Below are 19,016 nucleotides of genomic sequence, written 5' to 3'. Positions count from 1 at the left end.
GTTTAAATGAAATATCGATGATTTTAATGTTCATTATAAAACACTGTCACATTGTGCCCCTTTTGTTAAAGCAGACGTCTGTGTGTACAAGAGGTGTCCACCCTAACTAGTAAGACATGAGATACAGTACAATAAACACTAAAATTTCACTGACAATACTGCTGGGAGAGTACATGGCACTCGGAATGTGAAGAACATCTTGTCGATTCTTCATCTCTGCATTAGTGTAAGGTCCCTCCGTATCATTCTTCAAACTGCTGCATCATAAACTTCCTGCTGTATTCATAGGCTACAAAGAGCGCTCCATTGGCCGGGAAGGCTCTGATTAATGTTGGCTTTAGGCCTGAGTATAAAGCCAGGATACCTGCAAAACAAAGATGTGATCACTTTAATAATAAGATAGCAGAAGTAGCAGATGCTAAGGCCTACTGCCACATAAGAAGACACTGTACAGGCCACATGGTAGGTAGGGCCTGTCAGGGTGCATTTACACAGAGAGATTTATCTGATAGATTTTTGAAGCCAAAGCCAAGAACAGACTATAAACAGAGAACAGGTGATAAAGGAAAGACTGAGATTTCTCCTCTTTTCAAATCCATTCCTGACTTTGGCTTTAAAAATCTGTCAGATAAATCTCTCTGTGTAAATGTACCATTAGAGACTTTACTTAGGGGCCCAGGATATTCATTTGCAAATGAATGTTTGCAATGACCAATTGCAAATGGCAAAAATGTGACTTTTTTTTTTAACTCTGTTTGAATGAATAAACATTTATTTTCCTCTTTGTGCAACTTTCCTGCGATTTAATAAAAATAAAAAAAATCAGTGATCTGCCAGCTAATGGTCCTTTTACACGGAACGATTTATCGTTCAAATTTGCACGATAACGATCTAATTCGAACGATAATCGTACATGTAAACTCGGCCAACGATCAAACGACAAGCGAGAAATCGTTTATTTTGATCTTTCAACATGTTCTGAAATTATCGTTGGTCCGTTGGTCGTTCGCAAAAAATTTGCAGATCGTTCCGTGCAAACATTCTTTCAAAGATTTCACCTATGTGTGAGATAGGCTTAAGCGATCGCATAACGATTTTTCCGTACGATGTATCGTTCCGTCTAAATGCTTATCGTTATAAAAAAAACATCGTTCATTCAAAATCGTTAATCGTGCGATCGGGCGAATTATCGCTTTGTGTAAAAGTACCATTAGTCATGGTGGGATCATTTGCAAGAACAATCTAGTGATCAGCTACATGTGTATGTTTGACAAGCTTAACCCTTCTTATGAATCTTTACACTATTGAGCTTGGAGTGTTGAATATCCACAGCCCGGGGCAACTATTATGTAAATCAAGAAGTACAGGAGAAAAAGCCATTTGGTTTACATATCCCCAGGCTTGTGCTTTTGTGTGTCATCAATAGCATTATCCTGATAGCTCATGTATTGTAAGGCTGGGTTCACACTACATTTTTTTATCCGCTTTTTTTTTTCATCTGTTTTTGCAAAAACGGGCAATGGTTCAGACGGGCCATGACGTTGCAACTGGAAGAACCGGGTATGCGATGTACCCGGATTTCAGGTGAAAATGACAGCCATCAACGAGACCTGGGAGCAGCGCTACAGAAGCACGAGAACTGGAAACTATACCACATCTATTATGTTCCCACACCGCCTGTCTGCTTTTTTTTTTTATGGGACTTCTCTTTTGCAACTTGTTAGGTTGTCGAAAAAGCATGCCTTTAATACATTTTAATATTTACCTTCATTTTTTATAATGTTCAAAGAAGTCCTTATGAATCCAACTTGCTTTCCTGTCATAGAAAGAACTTGGATTCTGGATTTAACACAGTCCACTGGGAAGACAACCAGCCACAGTGAGATCCCTCCAAATCCACCACTAACCATCAATGGCACTATACCTGCAGGGAGATCCATAATACACTAGTTCAATGTAAATATACTGATATTTTAATTCAGAGATACCTTTTTGGGTTCATGCATTTCACTTTATACAACATTACATTTAAATTATCAGAAATTTTGCATAATAAAGGCTTCAAAGGGAACCTGTCAAGTCCGTACCAGGTACAGAGCTGCAGACACAGGCAGATAGGTAATAGGGAGATAAAACAAATGATGCCTTTGTCTTTGCTGATGGACACTGGCAGAGCTATAAAATTGCATTTTTCCTTGAAAGCTGTAGTGCCACAGAGGTGATGCTGAGCCACAACATGCACACCTCTTTCCTCCCCCACCTCTTCCCTCCTTGGTAATTGATGTATAGGGCTGGAGGCTTAGTCGTCTACATCAATCAATGAAGAGCCCCTGGTGATTTTCTGGTTCCCTCCGAGAAAGTACACCAAATGTGCAAAGTGAAAGTGGTCACACATGCTCAGTAGCTTACTGCCACTGTCCAGGTGGCAGAGTGATTCCAGCTATTGCCCAGGTCAGCCAATATGGATACTAGGGGCAATATCTCACTAAACACATCCTTCGGAAATTCAAAAAGTTTGTTTTGCATGATCTAACTGAGATATGTAATATTTAGAGGGACTCTGTCACACACCTGACCACCTACTGAACTGGCAGCACTTCCGGATAGATATCAGTAAAGACATTCAGAACATATCTTTTTTGCCAGTGTCTGTGTTTTCAGTTTCATAAAAAAGCCTTTATTTGGGTTGTAAATAGTGTCAAGGAGGTGGAGCTTAAGGTCCCCTGGGCCTTAGCAATGCTATGCCTCACTTTGCTGTATGCACAGTGTACATTGCTGATGATGCTGATGATTTGTGGTGGGCATACAGCACAGTGATACATAGCGAATAACGCGTTTTTATGAATATAAAACCACAGACAACAAATATATGTTCTGAATGATTTTATATCTATGCCTTTCCACTATATTTATATCTATCCACTGGTGCCAGCCCCAGCTTGGTAGGCGGTCAGGAAGACAGATTAGCTTCAGTCATGGGAAAAATTTTACACAGATACAAGGGCAAGTTGGACAATCCCTTTTGTAAGAAAGGACAATAGGTTGATCAAAGTGTGTCCAGCTGTGAGCAAGTGTAACGCCATACTAGGTTAAAAAATATATATCCCGAAAAAAGGGTCCATCTTAGTTAAAGGGGTACTCCAGCCATCTAAATTTTGTATATGTTGCTGCCCTTGTATAGAACATAATAAAGAACCTATTCTTACCTCACTTTGCTCCCCGGGGGCCTCCTGCTGTATTTTCGTGTGTCCTTCTGAATGCTCCTGCCGCCACTTCCAAGACAGATTTATCTCTGCAGTGACAGCCCACTCAGCCAATCACTGCCATAGCACTGTTCTGCTTCAGTCAGTGATTGGCTGAGCGGGCTGTCACTACCCAGGCAAGCCCATCTCAGAAGTGGCATTGGGAACATTCAGTGGGGAACCTAAAAATGCAGCAGGAGGACCCCAGGTGAGTGTGGCAAGGTAAGAATAGGTTGTTTGTTATGTTCTATATAAGGGCAGCAACATATAAATCATTTTGAAGTGCCAGAGTATCCTTTTAAGTTAGAATTCTTTAATATACTAGGCTAACTTCACACAACATATTTTTTGAATTAATCACAGCCGTTGTTGCAATTTGCAGATTTGCAAATTTAAAAGATACTTTGCATTGAAAATAAATGGAATCCCGGACGGAGTGTATACACATACTATACACTCTGGCTGGGATTGCAAGTGGCCGCACGGAAAACTGACATGTCGGTTCTGTGCAGCCGCTATTCATTTAATAGTGGCCGCACAGACATGTCAGTTCACACAATGGAGAGTGCGGCTCCGGCCACACTTTTTATGGTGTGCACCCACATCCCAATTCAACATAAATGAAGTACATCCGGATGGTACTGCAGTACTGGCCGGGAAGATCTTTACTGACACCAGCCGTTCTGTGACACGGCCAGGTCACAGAACGGCCGGTGTCTCGCGCTGTGTAAACCCGGCCTAAAAAGTGGGGTTGCTAAACCAGACAACCCAAGTACAGTGAAAATACAAAGCACTACTTTCATAGAACAATGTAAAAAATGATTTTCATACCTAACTCGTCTTTGGATTTTCCTGTTCTTGTGAAGAATGAACGACCTAATTCATAGCCTCCAAAGAAGAAAAAATAGCCTGGAACCTCTCTGAGTAGCGTGCTGGAGAGTCCATGATAGAAACCCATTGGACCATCTGTACGCAAGATATTCTTTACCACTGACCACACTGTGCTATGGAGAGAGGATGACTATTACATAGAAACGCCTTACTCCGGTTACATCTTAAATAATATCACATAGATGAGAACTCACTTCTGCCCTTCTATCACTTTTCCCGATAGCTGCATTTCATGCATGGCCTGAAGACGACACTTTACCAGTTCTGTGGGACAAAGGGCGAACGAGGCGAACGCTGCTGCAAACGAGCCCGCGGCTGCATTGTGCAGGTCACTAAAACATGGATAACACACTACATTCACAATATAGGAAATTATGGATAATCATGATTTACCATGTGCTACTAGTCAGCTATAGTAGGTGAACCTAAAAACCAAGACATCTGAAACAGTGACAATTCATAATTCATAGGAAAACTTCACAGCAAATCTGAGAATTGTGCAGTTTACTCATAATCAGCAAAGTAATAGAAGATGGAAAAACAGTCAAATTTTTGCTTTGGCATGATCCAATATTTCTGATTCACTAAACCTTACCTAAGGGGTGCATTCTTCTCCAAGCCCACGATCCTCCTCACAACTCTCTGACAGAAACCATAGCTCATAAAAAGCACAGAGTTCTCTGATATATTAGCAAGAAGAGCTGGACTGGTCCCCTTGTAGAAGCCTCTGAACCCCACTTGTTTGTACGTCTTCTTTGCACAGTCTATCAGGCCCCTGTACAGATTAGGGAACGTCTGCATTTTCACCTTGGCAGTGTCAAATGGCTGTCCGGTCAGAACACAGGCTGTTCCACCTAAAATAATTATAGAATGGATATAGAAATAAGATAATAGATTGACATTGTCTCTGTGGGGACCATACACTGTTTTATATGAGATTATGTGCAGACAAGCTGATAGTATAATGATAATGATAGTTTTTGCCACTTACTAGTGTAGCTGTACAAACTATGTACAGGAGCAGGGGTGCCTGTCAAAGACAGGTGTTCCTGCTCCTGTAAGTACTGAGCAGCTAAGTATACACTGTATGCCTCACCTCTCAGTTAAAGGAGAAGTTCAGCAAAAAATTTTAATATTGTATTGTACCCAAAAAGTTATTCAAATCACCAATACACACTTATTACGGGAAATGCTTATAAAGTGCTTTTTTTCCCTGCACTTACTACTGCATCAAGGCTTCACTTCCTGGATAACATGGGGATGTCACTTCCTGGATAACATGGTGAGGTCACTTCCTGGATAACATGGTGATGTCACGCCCCGACTCCCAGAACTGTGCGGGCTGTGGCTGCTGGAGAGGATGATGGCAGAGGAACACTGAGGGACACTGAGGGACCCAGGGCACTGGAGGGACACTGAGCATCCCTCTGCCATCATCCTCTCCAGCAGCCACAGCCCGCACAGCTCTGGGAGTCGGCTTGTGACATCAAGTGCAGGGAAAAAAGCACTTTATGTGCGTTTCCTGTAATAAGTGTATATTGGTGATTTGTATAACTTTTGGGAGGCAGTACAATACTTTAATGAAAAATTTTGCTGGACTTCTCCTTTAACATTTGAAGGGCCAGCATACAATATTGCTGCTTAGCCCTATACTAGTGTAGGCCACTTAAAATGATAAGTAATAACTATTTTTTAGCAGACCTTGGATATGTGTGGGTAAGTAATATGAGCGGGTAAATAGTATTTTAAAAATGTACACTTTTTGACCCACTCCGTTTTTTGCCCACAAATACTGACCAAAATACTACATAAGGGAATTCTGAAATGGTTGAAGAGTCAGAGAATCACCTATAGCTCCAGCTGTCAGGTCGATTGCCGCCTGGATGGTATTATTTGTTTTCATATTTCCTTTTTAAATTTCACCCGTCTTCATGTAGAATCCTGAAAAAAGCAAATTAAAATAAGGTATTGCTATAGCAAAATATAGGCATTTCTGTCCCATTTAAATGAGCACGATCATTAAAACCTTTTAATAGGTCAGAGAGGTGTATCAAAAGCTTTGATTGGTCATGGTCTGAGTGTTTAGACTGTAATTGATCAGGAGAGCAATCAGGGAGAAGTATACGTACAGCATGTACACTCCCAACTCTGTGTCACATGACCTAGATGGACTTCCAATGCAAGTCTATAGGGCTGTGGAAGGAGGACCAATAAAAAATTTTCATATGTGTCTCTAACATATCAAAAGTTTTTTTTTTGTATGACATGTATTCTTTAATTCAATAGAGAAAAAAAAACACTGGGAGACAGTTATCAAAACTAATCTTAGGAGGCCATTTAGGAGGCCATTTTGAATACTAAAGACATGATCTGATGGTTGTCATGGACAACGCCTATGCTTTTCCTATAAATTAGTTTTGATAAATCTCACATTGTGATCAGTAATGATCCTTCTGTTCTTCCATTTATATCAACAATAGGGACCTGAAAGAAATTAAAAATAATAATAGTAATAATAACTAATATATACTGGTCTCCTACTGTTCACCGGCTCTTCACAATATTAGTGTCAGGAATGTGCCTTTGCACTCCCCTGTTAGGCTGGGTTCACACTCCGTATATTTCAGTCAGTATTGTGGTCCTCATATTGCAACCAAAACCAGGAGTGGATTAAAAACACAGAAAGGCTCTGTTCACACAATGTTGAAATTGAGTGGATGGCCGCCATTTAATGGCAAATATTTGCTGTTATTTTAAAACAACGGCTGTTGTATTGAAATAATGGCCGTTATTTACTGTTATATGGCGGCCATCCACTCAATTTCACCATTGTGTGAACAGATCCTTTCTGTCGTTTTAATCCACTCCTGGTTTTGGTTGCAATATGAGGACCACAATACTGACTGAAATATACGTAGTGTGAACCCAGCCTTAGGGTAGCTTCACACGTACCGTATCGCTGCAATTTTAACGCTGCGTTTTTATCGCTGCGTTTTTGGTGCGATTTTTACATGCGAGTTTTGATTTTCACATGAAAATCATGTGAAAATCAAAACGCGCATGTAAAAAACGCAGCGATAAAAACGCAGCGTTAAATACACAGCGATACGGTACGTGTGAAGGCACCCTTAAGGGCATACAGCGCAGAAGGCTCTGAACCTGGTGTGAAGAGGGCTCTGCTTTTATCTCTTCAGTCACATCCGCCTTGCCTCTCAGCCTCTGGCAAGGATAGGGTTACTCTGTTTCTGCTAGCTGATTCCTGCAGCTGAGCAGTCTTGTATGTTCCTTGACAGGCAGGTGCCTCTGCCAGTTAGGGTGTTTGCTATCTGAGCGCCGGTCCAATGGGAAACTGGACTGGACTCCTTCACCTCATAAATAGGCAGCATGGTCAGCAGCAAGTCGCTGGCTATTAGTTTATTACTAAGCTAAGTGTTCCTTGTGTTCTCTGTACCGCGTGTTTCTGACCTTCTGTCTGTTCTTTTGTCTGACCTGTCTGCTGCCCGCCCGGACCTTATTGCCTGTATCTGACCATTCTTTGTCTTACGATTTTGTACTTTTGCTGCCCGCTGTTACTGACCCGCACTGAAGATCTTGGGCTTTGTGTATTGTTTGTCTGTCTCCGTTTTGTGTCTCACTTGGTATAGCATAGGGACTGCCACCGTGGTTGCCCGCAGTTACCTACTTGTCTTGAGGCAAGTAGGTAGGGACAGGAGGTGGGTTCAGCTTTAGGGCTCACTGTTGTGTCCTGTTGGTCAGTCCCTCCTGACAATTAGCTATGGACATAAATCTCGACAGCCCCATAGACAGTGAATGAAGGACCAGTGCACAAGTGTGATCACCGCTCATTGCTCACAAGTGTAATCACAAGTGCACAAGTGTGATCACTGAAGGACCAGTGCACAAGTGTGATCACCGCTCATTGCTCACAAGTGTAATCACAAGTGCACAAGTGTGATCACTAAAGGACCAGTGCACAAGTGTGATCACCCTGTGATCAGACAGGGGATTCGGGTCCCCCATTCTAGTGATCGTGGGGATCTTACAAAGCATTATGGTTTTCTTTATGGCTATGTACACACAGTACGTAAGTCACGTACAGCTCTACCTGGTTGCTAAGGAAACCGGAGGGACACTAACAGTCTTCTATGCATGAAGCCAATAGGCTGTCACTGATATCTATTGATGGCATATGAAACTGGGATTACAAACATAGGGGGAGATTTATGAAAGCGTGTAAATATACACCTGGTGTAAACTGCCCACAGCAACCAATCACAGCTCCTCTTATATTTTACCAGAGCTGAAAGCTAAGCTGTGATTGGTTGCTGTGGGCAGTTTACACCAGGTCCATCTGAGGCCACCTGCGACCTACCCCTGCCTGCATACAGTTATGTATATGAGATCAATGGCTTCATCTATTTTCATATAGATTAGGACTCAGGTTCTCTTTGCAGAGGCGGTGCCTAAAAGGCGTCTCAGGGTGCCTTCACACGTACCGTATCGCTGCGTTTTTAACGCTGCGTTTTTATCGCTGCATTTTTGCTGCGTTTTTTACATGCGCGTTTTGATTTTCACATGATTTTCATGTGAAAATCAAAACTCGCATGTAAAAATCGCACCAAAAACGTAGCGATAAAAACGCAGCGATAAAAACACAGCGTTAAAAACACAGCGTTAAAAACCAGCGATACGGTACGTGTGAAGCTACCCTCAATATGGAAGGGAATTATAGGTAGAGATGAATAGATATTGTGAAACCATGTATCTCAATTGTGTAATAGATTCTGCTCTGGCAACTCGCAAGTCAGGTGAGTCAGATGTCAAGCCAGGTGACTGCCATGTTATGTGACCTTTATATCTCATGATTATACCTTGTGATCTGCTGCACAACTTTTTTTCTGGTCGCAGTTGTAAAGTTATATTATTGAAACATTTTTAGGTATAAACCCACACACCGTATACGCAGCAAATACACAGCAGATTTGATGGTGAAGATTTGATGCTGTGTTCAGTTATTTAGATCTAATTTGCTGCGTATCTGCTGCGTATTTGCTGCGTATCGCAGCAGTAAATACGCTGCATATACGGTGTGTGTTTGTACCCTTAGGGTTATAAGTTCCAAACTTTAAAAGTAATCAAGTTTAGAGCTGAAAATGTGTTGGGTTTAATAATGCTTGCAGGTATAGATACACAGAGACAGCCCTTATAGCTGCTATAAAGGCTCATGGGAAGGGTTGGCCCAGCTACCGCCATTGATATAGACTGTGGGACACTACAGACACCTCCTTCTCCACAATTACAGTAATACTGGCAAACAAATGACAGTGAAGGCCAGAGGGTGATTCCTACTTTATTATCTAGAAGGAACTGGAAAGAAGGTAGAGATGATAGCAACAGGCACCCTCCTCCCTCTTGGTCTTAAAAGGTATTCTTCTGAGATTAAGAACGGAAGGAAGTGAGACCTGGGAAGTAGAACAGGTAAGACCTGTTGTGCTCCCTGGCCAACCCCTTTACAGAGGACCTGTTATCAAAAATAACTTTAGACATGTCATCAGGCACCTCAAGAGTGATTGATCACCGTGGGTTTCACTGCTGAGACCTGCTGTGATCAGGAGATATAGCCGAGGAGAAAGTGCAGCAGCAGCACGATCCACTCCCCGGCCGTATCTCCATAATGGCTTATTCAGACAATGTAAGTCTCTGAGACTGCATCCTTGGGATAAGTGGATCTCACTGCTGCTGTGCTCTCTCCCCAGCTATATCCCCTGATCATAGCGGTTCTCAGCAGTCAGACCCTCTGTGATCAATATCTTTTGACATGCCTGATGACATGTCAAAAGTTATTTTTGTAGACAGGTACTATTTAACCATATTCTAGAAGCTAGATATGCTTTATATTTGCATCGACATAGCCATATTAAGCTTTTTTAAGCACAAGTTGTTAAAATGAAGACTAACCATACTCTCTGATAGCAGTTCTCTATTCTGGTTAATCTTATTCTCATATGCCCTAATAGTGGATACATAGAAAGGGGTAGTCTTCATGAGAGAACCCTACAAAATTAATAATTCCTTTGTATTTATTAAATATGCAAGTATATATTAGGATTTGTACCATATATAAAGATTACTGAACCCCAAAATTTTATTTAAATTGGCCATCAGATTCAATTTGTATTGAATGTCTGATTCAGAATTATACAGGAGTAGGGGCTGCTCCTCTGTGTACTGAGCTGTGGAGCATACACTGTTTGCCTTGCCACCCAGTAAATGTAGCGCGTATTAGTGGTGATGCCCAACAAATCTTGATGTACAATAGCAGGGCTGTTAAAGAACTCCTTTCTCCAGTACATACTTTCTGTGGTTCCCTAACTTATTGGAAACTATGTACAGGAGCAGAGGTGCCTGTCAAAGACAGGAGCCTCTGCTCCTGTAGGTACTAAGCACTAAAGCATACACTGTATGCCTCACCCCTCAGTTAACATTCGAAGGGCCACCATATAACATTGCTGCTAAGCCGTATCCAAAATATCACATTACAGATATTTTGATAATTACCATTAGGGTGTTTTGTTTCCCATATTGGTGATACGGATTAGTGTTGTTTAAAGTGACACGGTCACCCCCTTTTTGCATTATGACTTTACACAGGTGTAAAGGGTACATTTTGCATTTTTCATACCTTATTTTATACCATACGTCATGCTGCTTGTTCCAGTAAAAAGTGATCTTTTATCATCTGCGGATTGTGCCACCTGGGCGGGGCTTCCTTGACATCATTGGTGCATGGGCCCTGCCCCCTTGACGGCTGTTGGAATGGGCCAGCCTAAAGGTCTAGGCCCCACCCCCTCTAGGCCAGCCCTTACCAATGGGCACAGAAGGGGTGGGCCTATGTGCCAATGATGTCACTAAGGGGCGGGGCCTACTATGGCGACGTGGGCCTGGGCTAAGTGACGATGTGGCTGCGAAACCCCGTAAAATATTGTATGATATTAAATATCATATGATATAAGATGATAGGGACACAGAGAGAGAAGGAAAGAGGGAGAGAGGGATTGTTGTAATTAATTTTGGAACCCTTATGCCGAATACTGTATAAGCAAAAAGCAAAACAATTGAAATAAATATTACGAATATAAGCTAAGTAATAAATCATATTATAGATAATAGGTATATTACTACGACTAATCCTGATAAACATTTTTATTAGACAAGTTGGAAACCCAAATGAATGGTCTAGTTCAAGGACTAGTATGAATTATATGCAGCATTTACTGAGAAATGTACCATGTTCCTCTGCACAATCTCCTCCAGCCTTAATATACTCCCCAATTTAGTTTTGACTCCCTATTTTCATACTCTCCAGGAATTTACAGACAGTAGACAACCAGCTGCAGCTTTTGTCTATGTGAGACGTGTAAGGCAGATAGATATATTACATATATACAAGGCTCTCGGTAAAGAAAGAAAAGGAAAGTGCCCACTCACCTTTTTCTGGTTTCCTCTCAGGCTCAGTCCAGATTTGTGGGACCTGAAAGAGAGCGCATGGTTATGCACAGTCTGTCTATTTACACAGTGTCCTAATCCCTGTCACTAAAATGACATTTTCCCCTCTGTCTGTTTACATATACCATTGTGACCCTTTCACAATTCATTCCCCCCACGTGATTTTCTCGACTCTCACTTCTGCAGTAGTGGGCATATACATATTGCACTGTATACCATTTATACAATTGGCTACTATAACATAAATGATGCTTGACATTATTTATCCCAATAATGGAAACCACTAGACGGACACAAGGAACTACAATGTCAGTCTTATCCTAAAAACAAAGCAAAACTTACATTATTGGTTCAATGTTCCATACAATTGTTCAGAACTTTTTTAGTATTATAGCGAGAGGTCTGTGGGTTCTTGCTGCATGCACTCCATGACCTTCACACAGCGGCTCGCTCTGTCTTTAGCTGAGTAGCTTTACAGTATGGCTCCTATTACAGTGCACAAAAGTATTTCAGCAAGGCTGTCACCCTGATCACCAGAGTCATGAGGCAGAGCGGGCTGCACACATACTCTATGACACATACTCACAGAGATAGTTCCTATAGCTGAAAACACTTAATCCATCCAGTGCAAACTATTACTTTGAAGTGTTCATTTACAGGAATTTTCCAACATTTCTCCACTCCAAATCTGGGAATCAGAATAAATCCCTTTCTCCAGAATCTATCAACTGTAACCTGTAATAATATTACATTTCAGAAATGTATCCAGGGTCTATATTTTTACATATGGCTTGGGTGGTGTACAAATAAAAATACTCATACTCACCTCTCCTGGTTCCCTGAAAGCTGCTGCTCCATCGCTCCCCTACCGGCCATTTGCCCCCCCCCCCCCCTTTTTCCTTGTTCTTGTGGTGTGTTGTCTCAGCAGGAACTTACCTCTTAGCCAGCTGTGTCCTACCTCCTTATTCAGCTTCTACTAAGAGAACGCATCACAGGTATAAGGAAGTTGTTGGGATAAGTAGTCACCAGGAGCATTGGAGTGGTAGCTACAGGGGATCAAGGGAGGTGAGTACGGCCTCATCCACACATTCAGTGATTTTCAAGGTCTGTGGATGAAGTTGACTATCTACCCTTGTGATCTGTAAAAAAAAAAAAAAAAAAAAACTCCCATGATTGCATCTGTTTGTATCCATGTTTTTCATGAATCTGTTAAAATTGTACAATGCTAGTTATAATAACTTTAACAACACATCGCTGACATCACATCCGTGTTTTTCACAGATTCACAGATGCTACAACTGTACCGTAATCACGCTCCAAGTTATGACATGTCCCATTTTTTATGGAACAGATTGCGGATATGTGAAAAAAAACTGAACGTGTGAATAGCCCAATAGAAAAAATGGGGTATAAAATTGTCTGTGATCATTGACAACTTCACTGGATGTGTAAATAAGGCCTATGATGTCTTTATCATTATTTACAGTTTTATCACTTAGTTTTACCTGGCTCTTCAAAAGGAAACCTGCCTTGTCGAAGAGAGTGGAGGTGTCACTTGCAGCATTGTGGCATTACTTGTTTTTAGGGCTCTTGATGCTTTTGCTGTGCATAAGCAACATTGAATCGTGTAAGCCATGGTCCATAGGAAATGGTCAGTTGAAGTGTCAAGCGCACGAAACAGGCTGCTACTGCTCCCTTTTGGCATCTGCTCACATTTGTCTCCACCATGTCCATTTATTTGTTTTTATATAAAAATAAAGATAAAGAAGGCAATGACTGGTGAGTACACCTTATTTGTTTCTCTGTGCTGTTGTGTCCCTAGAAAATGCATTGTCTGAACTAAAAAGTTACCGCCAGGCATAGAACACGGTGTATTATTAGTAAGTTATTAATCATATTAATATCTAATGGCTTTGTACAGATATGGATGTTTCCAGCAGGGCTGTGGAGTCGGTAAGCCGCAGCTCCAACTCCGACTCCAACTCCGACTCCTGAATTTTATCAGGACCGACTCCAACTCCAACTCCGACTCCTGCTCCTTCATAAATGGCCAGTCATATACCAGTAGAGTTATTTATCACACTGGCTCAGCAGCTTCTCCCTAATGTCCTACATGATCCTGGGTCCTGGGGCGACTTCTGAGGGAATAAGGAAACATATAAAGCAGCTTCTCCTGTGTGTGCAGTGGATGCAGCCAGTCTCCAGCCTCCATGTCCTGAACTACTCACAACTAGACTAGATGGAGCAGGTGGTCTTTTCCTGCTGACAGTCTTCTATGTTTCTAACTAAATATTCACCATACTTAAAGAAACACTGCTAACAATGCCAGATACCTGTAATATAGAGGTCAGCCATAGTCATATACAGGGGGTCACACATAGTGATATAGAGAGGGGTCACACACAGTGATATAGAAGGTCACTGTGCGGGCACGCAATAGCATCCACACATACACACACACTCACACACAGCCTGCTGCAGCCATAGCACACATACACACAGCCTGCTGCAGCCATAGCACACACACACACACACACACACACACAGCCTGCTGCAGCCATAGCATACACACACAGCCAGCTGCAGCCATAGCATACACACACAGCCTACTGCAGCCATAGCACACACAGCTGCAGCCATAGAATACTGAAGAAAAGCACACAATCTTCTCCCAAAGAGAAAACACCACACTGAGGACAGAGGTTACTGCTACACTACTTATGTCTTCTCCTCCTCTATATTACACAGGATATCTTCATATTACACTGCTGCTCATATACAGTCATCCAGCATCCAGGAAGAGAACAGCACAGATCTCCCCCCACACAATGGACTCTTCCAGCTCAGAAACAGACTGCCAAATAGTGATCGACAACAAGGTCATGATCACCCTTAAATAATAGAGCCAGTGTCCTATTAAAATGTTGCTCATAACATATATTCATGAGCAAAACTTGTAAAATTCATATCAAAATTCAATTCTACATTTTTTGAAGATTTTTTAAAGCTGGAGTCGGAGTCGGTACTTTTTTTCCGACTCCAGCTAAAACTAGCTCCAACTCCGACTCCACACCCATGGTTTCCAGTAAGAGCAGCAACAGATCAGACTGCTTCCAGAGTACATGTTGGAGGGAACTGTAAGCAGTCGACATTATAGATTATATTCAATCTACATTATATATCAGTTGAAATTTTCCCTTCCCATCTAACACTTACCTCTGATGCTGCAGAACTTCTTTTTTTAAAAGAATGAGAGTACTTTGTATCAATTATGTGGTGGACAGTGATGTATTATAAGGTACCACTTACCACAATTTAATAAGAAAAGAAGTCATCTCAGAGTTTCATATTTTGCACCGGGCCTCCTTTTATGTAGTAAATAAACTGCTTTATAATTTGTAATTAAATAAATATAAATATATATATATATATATATATATATATATATATATATATATATATATTCATTTCACCAGGGAATCTATATGGCCATACATGCTGCTGAAAAAATGTGATATTACATGGCTTCCATTGAAATAAATGAGTAAATATATATGCTACATATTTTAAGATTGAGGGGGCATATACATTGTATGAGACCCATTCATGACATCCATATTGTAGAACTGACCTTCAATTATAAGCCATATGAAATAATCGTCCTTAAAAATATATGCCACACTTGTAAAATATAAGAAGGATGGGTTCACCTACCTATGTGGTGTGTAAGAAAGTAACGTCATCTCAATGATAGATCTACGTGTTTTGCCTTTGCCCTGATGACAGTGTGAGCAGCAGTCACTTGCTGGCACTAGATGCATGCACTGCCTCTTTCTGCCACGTAAAACAATCCAGCATTCCTTGCTAGACAAACCCCTCTGAGCGCACAGACCCCTGTTGTACCTCGGTGTGCAGCATAGGGATGAGAAGACTGTACTCAGCACATTTCACATTTTTTCACATTTAGTTAAAGCTGGGATAGATTAGACGATCATGTGAGAGTCAGCACAAAGCTTAACCAGTGCTCAACATTTTATAGCTCACTCCATCTAGAAACAGAGCCAACAAGTGTCATGTCCGGGGTCAGATGCAGGAGGCCCAGGGACCTCAATTCTGGGAAAAGTCATTGGGAAATATTTTATTATAATATATTAAAGGGAACACGTCATCAGTATTATGCTGCCCGAACTATGTGCGGCATGTAACACTAACATGCTCTCTTACTACATTGACATATATTTTGCCCTGAAAGCTTACATATAGTTATACAACAGGCTGGGACCAGGGCTCTAAATTACCAGAGTGGTTTTTCATCTGCTTCTCCTCGTCCCACAGACCCCTACTGATCGCTCCCTGTTTGAGTATAGTGAGAGATCAATCAATCAGGGCCTGGTGGGTGGGGTAAAGCCACTAGGGACCCCCCTGGTGACCCCCCCCCCCCAGATGGCTTTATAACTATGGTTGCCCTGAAATGCTCAGTGTTTCATCTATACAGATCACCCACACGTTCGCACTATACCATACATTGGAACTCATTTACTAAGATTGTCTGGTTTTCAACAACCCAACACAATTTTTTAGTTTCCCCAAATGATAGATAGTAAGTAACTTTGTCGGGTTTTTCACATGACGAAAGTTAAACCCACATATACCACCATACTAAAAGTGGCTCATATTTAGAATGGAAAACCTGACAAATTTGATAAATTTATTGCCAATAGTGGGTTTTAAAGAGAAACGGCCACAACATGTCCACTTTTTTAGTTTTAAAGCACAAAATAACTGGTGTATCGGTTTCTAGAGAGGTTTTTGGCTAGATGGTGAAGTAGATGGTAGTGTCCTTTCCAGCCTTACTACACGTGATGCTCTTTATCCTAAACATCAACATGCACGTCGCCATTTCAGCTATTTTTTATTGGAGCTGCCTACAGGGCAATCATCAGCCTCCTCATCGGCCACCTCATCGGCCACCTCCTCAGGCAAGACAGGGTAATCATCAGCCTCCTCATTGGCCACCTCATCAGGCAAGACAGGGCAATCATTGGCCACCTCCTCAGGCAAGACAGGGCAATCATCGGCCTTCTCATCAGCCACCTCCTCAGGCAAGACAATGTAATCATCAGCCTCCTCATTGGCCACCTCATCAGGCAAGACAGGGCAATCATCAGCCTCCTCATTGGCCACCTCATCAGGCAAGACAGGGCAATCATCAGCCTCCTCATTGGCCACCTCATCAGGCAAGACAGGGCAATCATCAGCCTCCTCATAGGCCACCTCATCAGGCAAGACAGGGCAATCATCAGCCTCCTCATTGGCCACCTCATCAGGCAAGACAGGGCAATCATCAGCCTCCTCATTGGCCACCTCATCAGGCAAGACAGAGCAATCATCAGCCTCCTCATTGACCACACCCTCAGGCAAGACAGGGCAGTCATCGGCCTCCTCATCAGTCAAGACAAGAGTTGAGGATCTTCCATTCAAGACAGGTGTCAGGAACTTACCTTGCCTGGCTCCAGCGGCGTCTCCTTCCTAGCAACCGGGGACGCCGTGGTGTCACGTGACTGTCAGCCGGCCGGCCGGCACGCAGCTGCTGTGTTTTGCACTCAGGCTGAGTGACAGGTCGCCCGGCCACTCAGCCTGCAGTGCACCAGCTGCAGTGAGACTGGACTCAGGAGGCCGGACCAATCAGCCTCTGGTCCGGGCTCCTGGTCCAGTATAAAGTTTCAGTATTGCCAGCAGGTTATCGCTGGCTATTAGTTCTACTAGTCCCAGCTCCCCTGCTCCTTCCCAGCGTTCCCTGTCCTAATTCCCTTCTGCCTGTTTTCTCGTGTTCTTGACCCTCCGCCTGACCTGTGACTATTCTTTGCTTGCCGATTCTGTACTGCGTTGCCCGTGTGGTTTGACCTGGCTTGTTCACTACTCTCTATTGTGTCTTGTCCGTCAGTCGTGTTTTGTGTCCCACGTATTCAGTACAGGGAACGTCTTCGTGGTTGTCCGCGACCGCCTAGGGTCGACTGAGGCAATTAGGCAGGGACAGTGGGTGGATTCAGATTAGGGCCCACTGTCTGGTCGTGTTTGTTTCTGCTGACAGAATAGCCAGCCACCATACTGCCATTTGCCCCATGGACAACAGGACCGCCATGTCCAATATCGTGGACCAAATGCAGCAACTTAACACCATGGTCCAGGAACTTGCTATAAGAGTCCAGGATCAGGAGACGGCATCACGACAGCTTACTGTAACCTCCCCATTACCTCCCGAACCACCCGTCCAGCTCCCCGACAAGTTCTCGGGGGACCGTAGTAAATTCCGTACTTTTCGGGAGGGGTGCAAGTTGTTTTTTAGGTTACGCCCACGTTCCTCAGGAGATGAGGCCCAGAGAGTGGGCATTATCATGTCCCTCCTCCAAGGACCACCGCAGGAATGGGCCTTTTCTCTACCACCTGACTCTCCTAACCTAAGGACCACCGACCAGTTCTTTTATTCACTGGGATTACTGTATGATGACCCGGACAGTGCAGCCAATGCCGAACGTCAGCTAACTGGGTTGAGACAGGGTCGCCGTCCAGTGGAAGAGTACTGCTCTGAGTTCAGGCAGTGGAGCTGTCTCTCCACGTGGAACGACTCAGCCCTCCGATTTCAGTTTCGGGGGGGTCTTAGTGACCGACTGAAGGACATGCTAGTAGCATACCCCACCCCCGACTCGCTCGAAGAGAGCATGACACTAGCGATCAGAGTTGACCGTAGATTAAGGGATCGACAAAAGGAGAAGGGTACCCCTGACCATCACAGAACCCCTATCTCTCCTGTCCCGTCCTCCAAACCTCCCTTTCCTGTCTCACCCACTTTCGAGGAGCCAATGCAGGTAGACTCCGCCGATGCCAAGGCCCGACGAGCCTATCGCCTGCAGAATAAGCTGTGTTTTTACTGTGGGAAGACAGGACACCAGGTTCGGCAGTGTCCCAACAAGCCGGGGTCTCCGACGGAAAACTTCAACGCCTGAGAGACTATCGAGGGGGTCTCTCAGGCGCACAGGTATCCTTCAAAAATAAGCTGTTGTTGCCCATTTCTTTGGTGTTGGGAGATAAAAGTATTAGTGGGTATGCCCAGATCGATTCTGGATCCTCAGCAAATTTCATTAACCCCATGTTTTTTTCAGGCTTAGAGGTATGCCCCTTGCTGCTCCAGCGTCCAGTTAATGTCACTGGAGCAGACTCTGCTTCCTTTGCCCAGGGTGATGTACGGTATAGGACCCCCTCCATGGAGGTTAAAGTAGGGTCTGTCCATGTTGAAAATCTTGATTTTCTTATTATGCATAATCTATCGTCTGCTGTTATCCTGGGGTTACCCTGGCTGGATGCTCATAACCCAGTCTT

General features: G+C 43.0%; 1 protein-coding gene across 4 annotated transcripts; it reads right to left on the bottom strand.

The window, feature by feature from the left end:
- Position 1: 1 nt before the first annotated feature.
- On the bottom strand, positions 2 to 14,122 carry LOC138792478 (mitochondrial ornithine transporter 1-like). Of its 4 annotated transcripts, XM_069969957.1 has the most exons (11): positions 13,145 to 14,122; positions 12,576 to 12,778; positions 12,226 to 12,374; positions 11,982 to 12,125; positions 11,622 to 11,664; positions 5,982 to 6,074; positions 4,729 to 4,987; positions 4,328 to 4,465; positions 4,074 to 4,246; positions 1,766 to 1,924; positions 2 to 364 (listed from the first exon to the last, which is right to left on the bottom strand). In XM_069969957.1, the coding sequence occupies exons 6-11, from the start codon at positions 6,034 to 6,036 to the stop codon at positions 243 to 245; spliced, it is 906 nt and encodes a 301-aa protein (XP_069826058.1). In that variant the 5' UTR covers positions 6,037 to 6,074; positions 11,622 to 11,664; positions 11,982 to 12,125; positions 12,226 to 12,374; positions 12,576 to 12,778; positions 13,145 to 14,122; the 3' UTR covers positions 2 to 242. The 4 variants fall into 4 exon arrangements, with proteins under 4 accessions (XP_069826058.1, XP_069826060.1, XP_069826059.1 ...); XM_069969959.1 differs by lacking the exons at positions 11,982 to 12,125; positions 12,226 to 12,374; XM_069969958.1 differs by lacking the exons at positions 12,576 to 12,778; positions 13,145 to 14,122 and having other exon boundaries at positions 12,226 to 12,471.
- Positions 14,123 to 19,016: the final 4,894 nt, after the last annotated feature.

Source organism: Dendropsophus ebraccatus, chromosome 5 (assembly GCF_027789765.1).
Source record: "Dendropsophus ebraccatus isolate aDenEbr1 chromosome 5, aDenEbr1.pat, whole genome shotgun sequence".
Lineage (NCBI taxonomy): Eukaryota > Metazoa > Chordata > Amphibia > Anura > Hylidae > Dendropsophus > Dendropsophus ebraccatus.
This window is presented reverse-complemented; position numbering and strand designations above follow the sequence as displayed.

Bases quoted from the DNA above. Each gene is read 5' to 3' on its own strand.
- LOC138792478 (XM_069969957.1), bottom strand. From the start codon at position 6,036: ATGAAAACAAATAATACCATCCAGGCGGCAATCGACCTGACAGCTGGA. The intron at 4,988-5,981 runs GTGATTCTCTGA...TAATTATTTTAG, and splicing joins CCTGACAGCTGGAGCTATAG to GTGGAACAGCCTGTGTTCTG. The intron at 1,925-4,073 runs GTATGAAAATCA...ATCTCCCTGCAG, and splicing joins AAAATCCAAAGACGAGTTAG to GTATAGTGCCATTGATGGTT.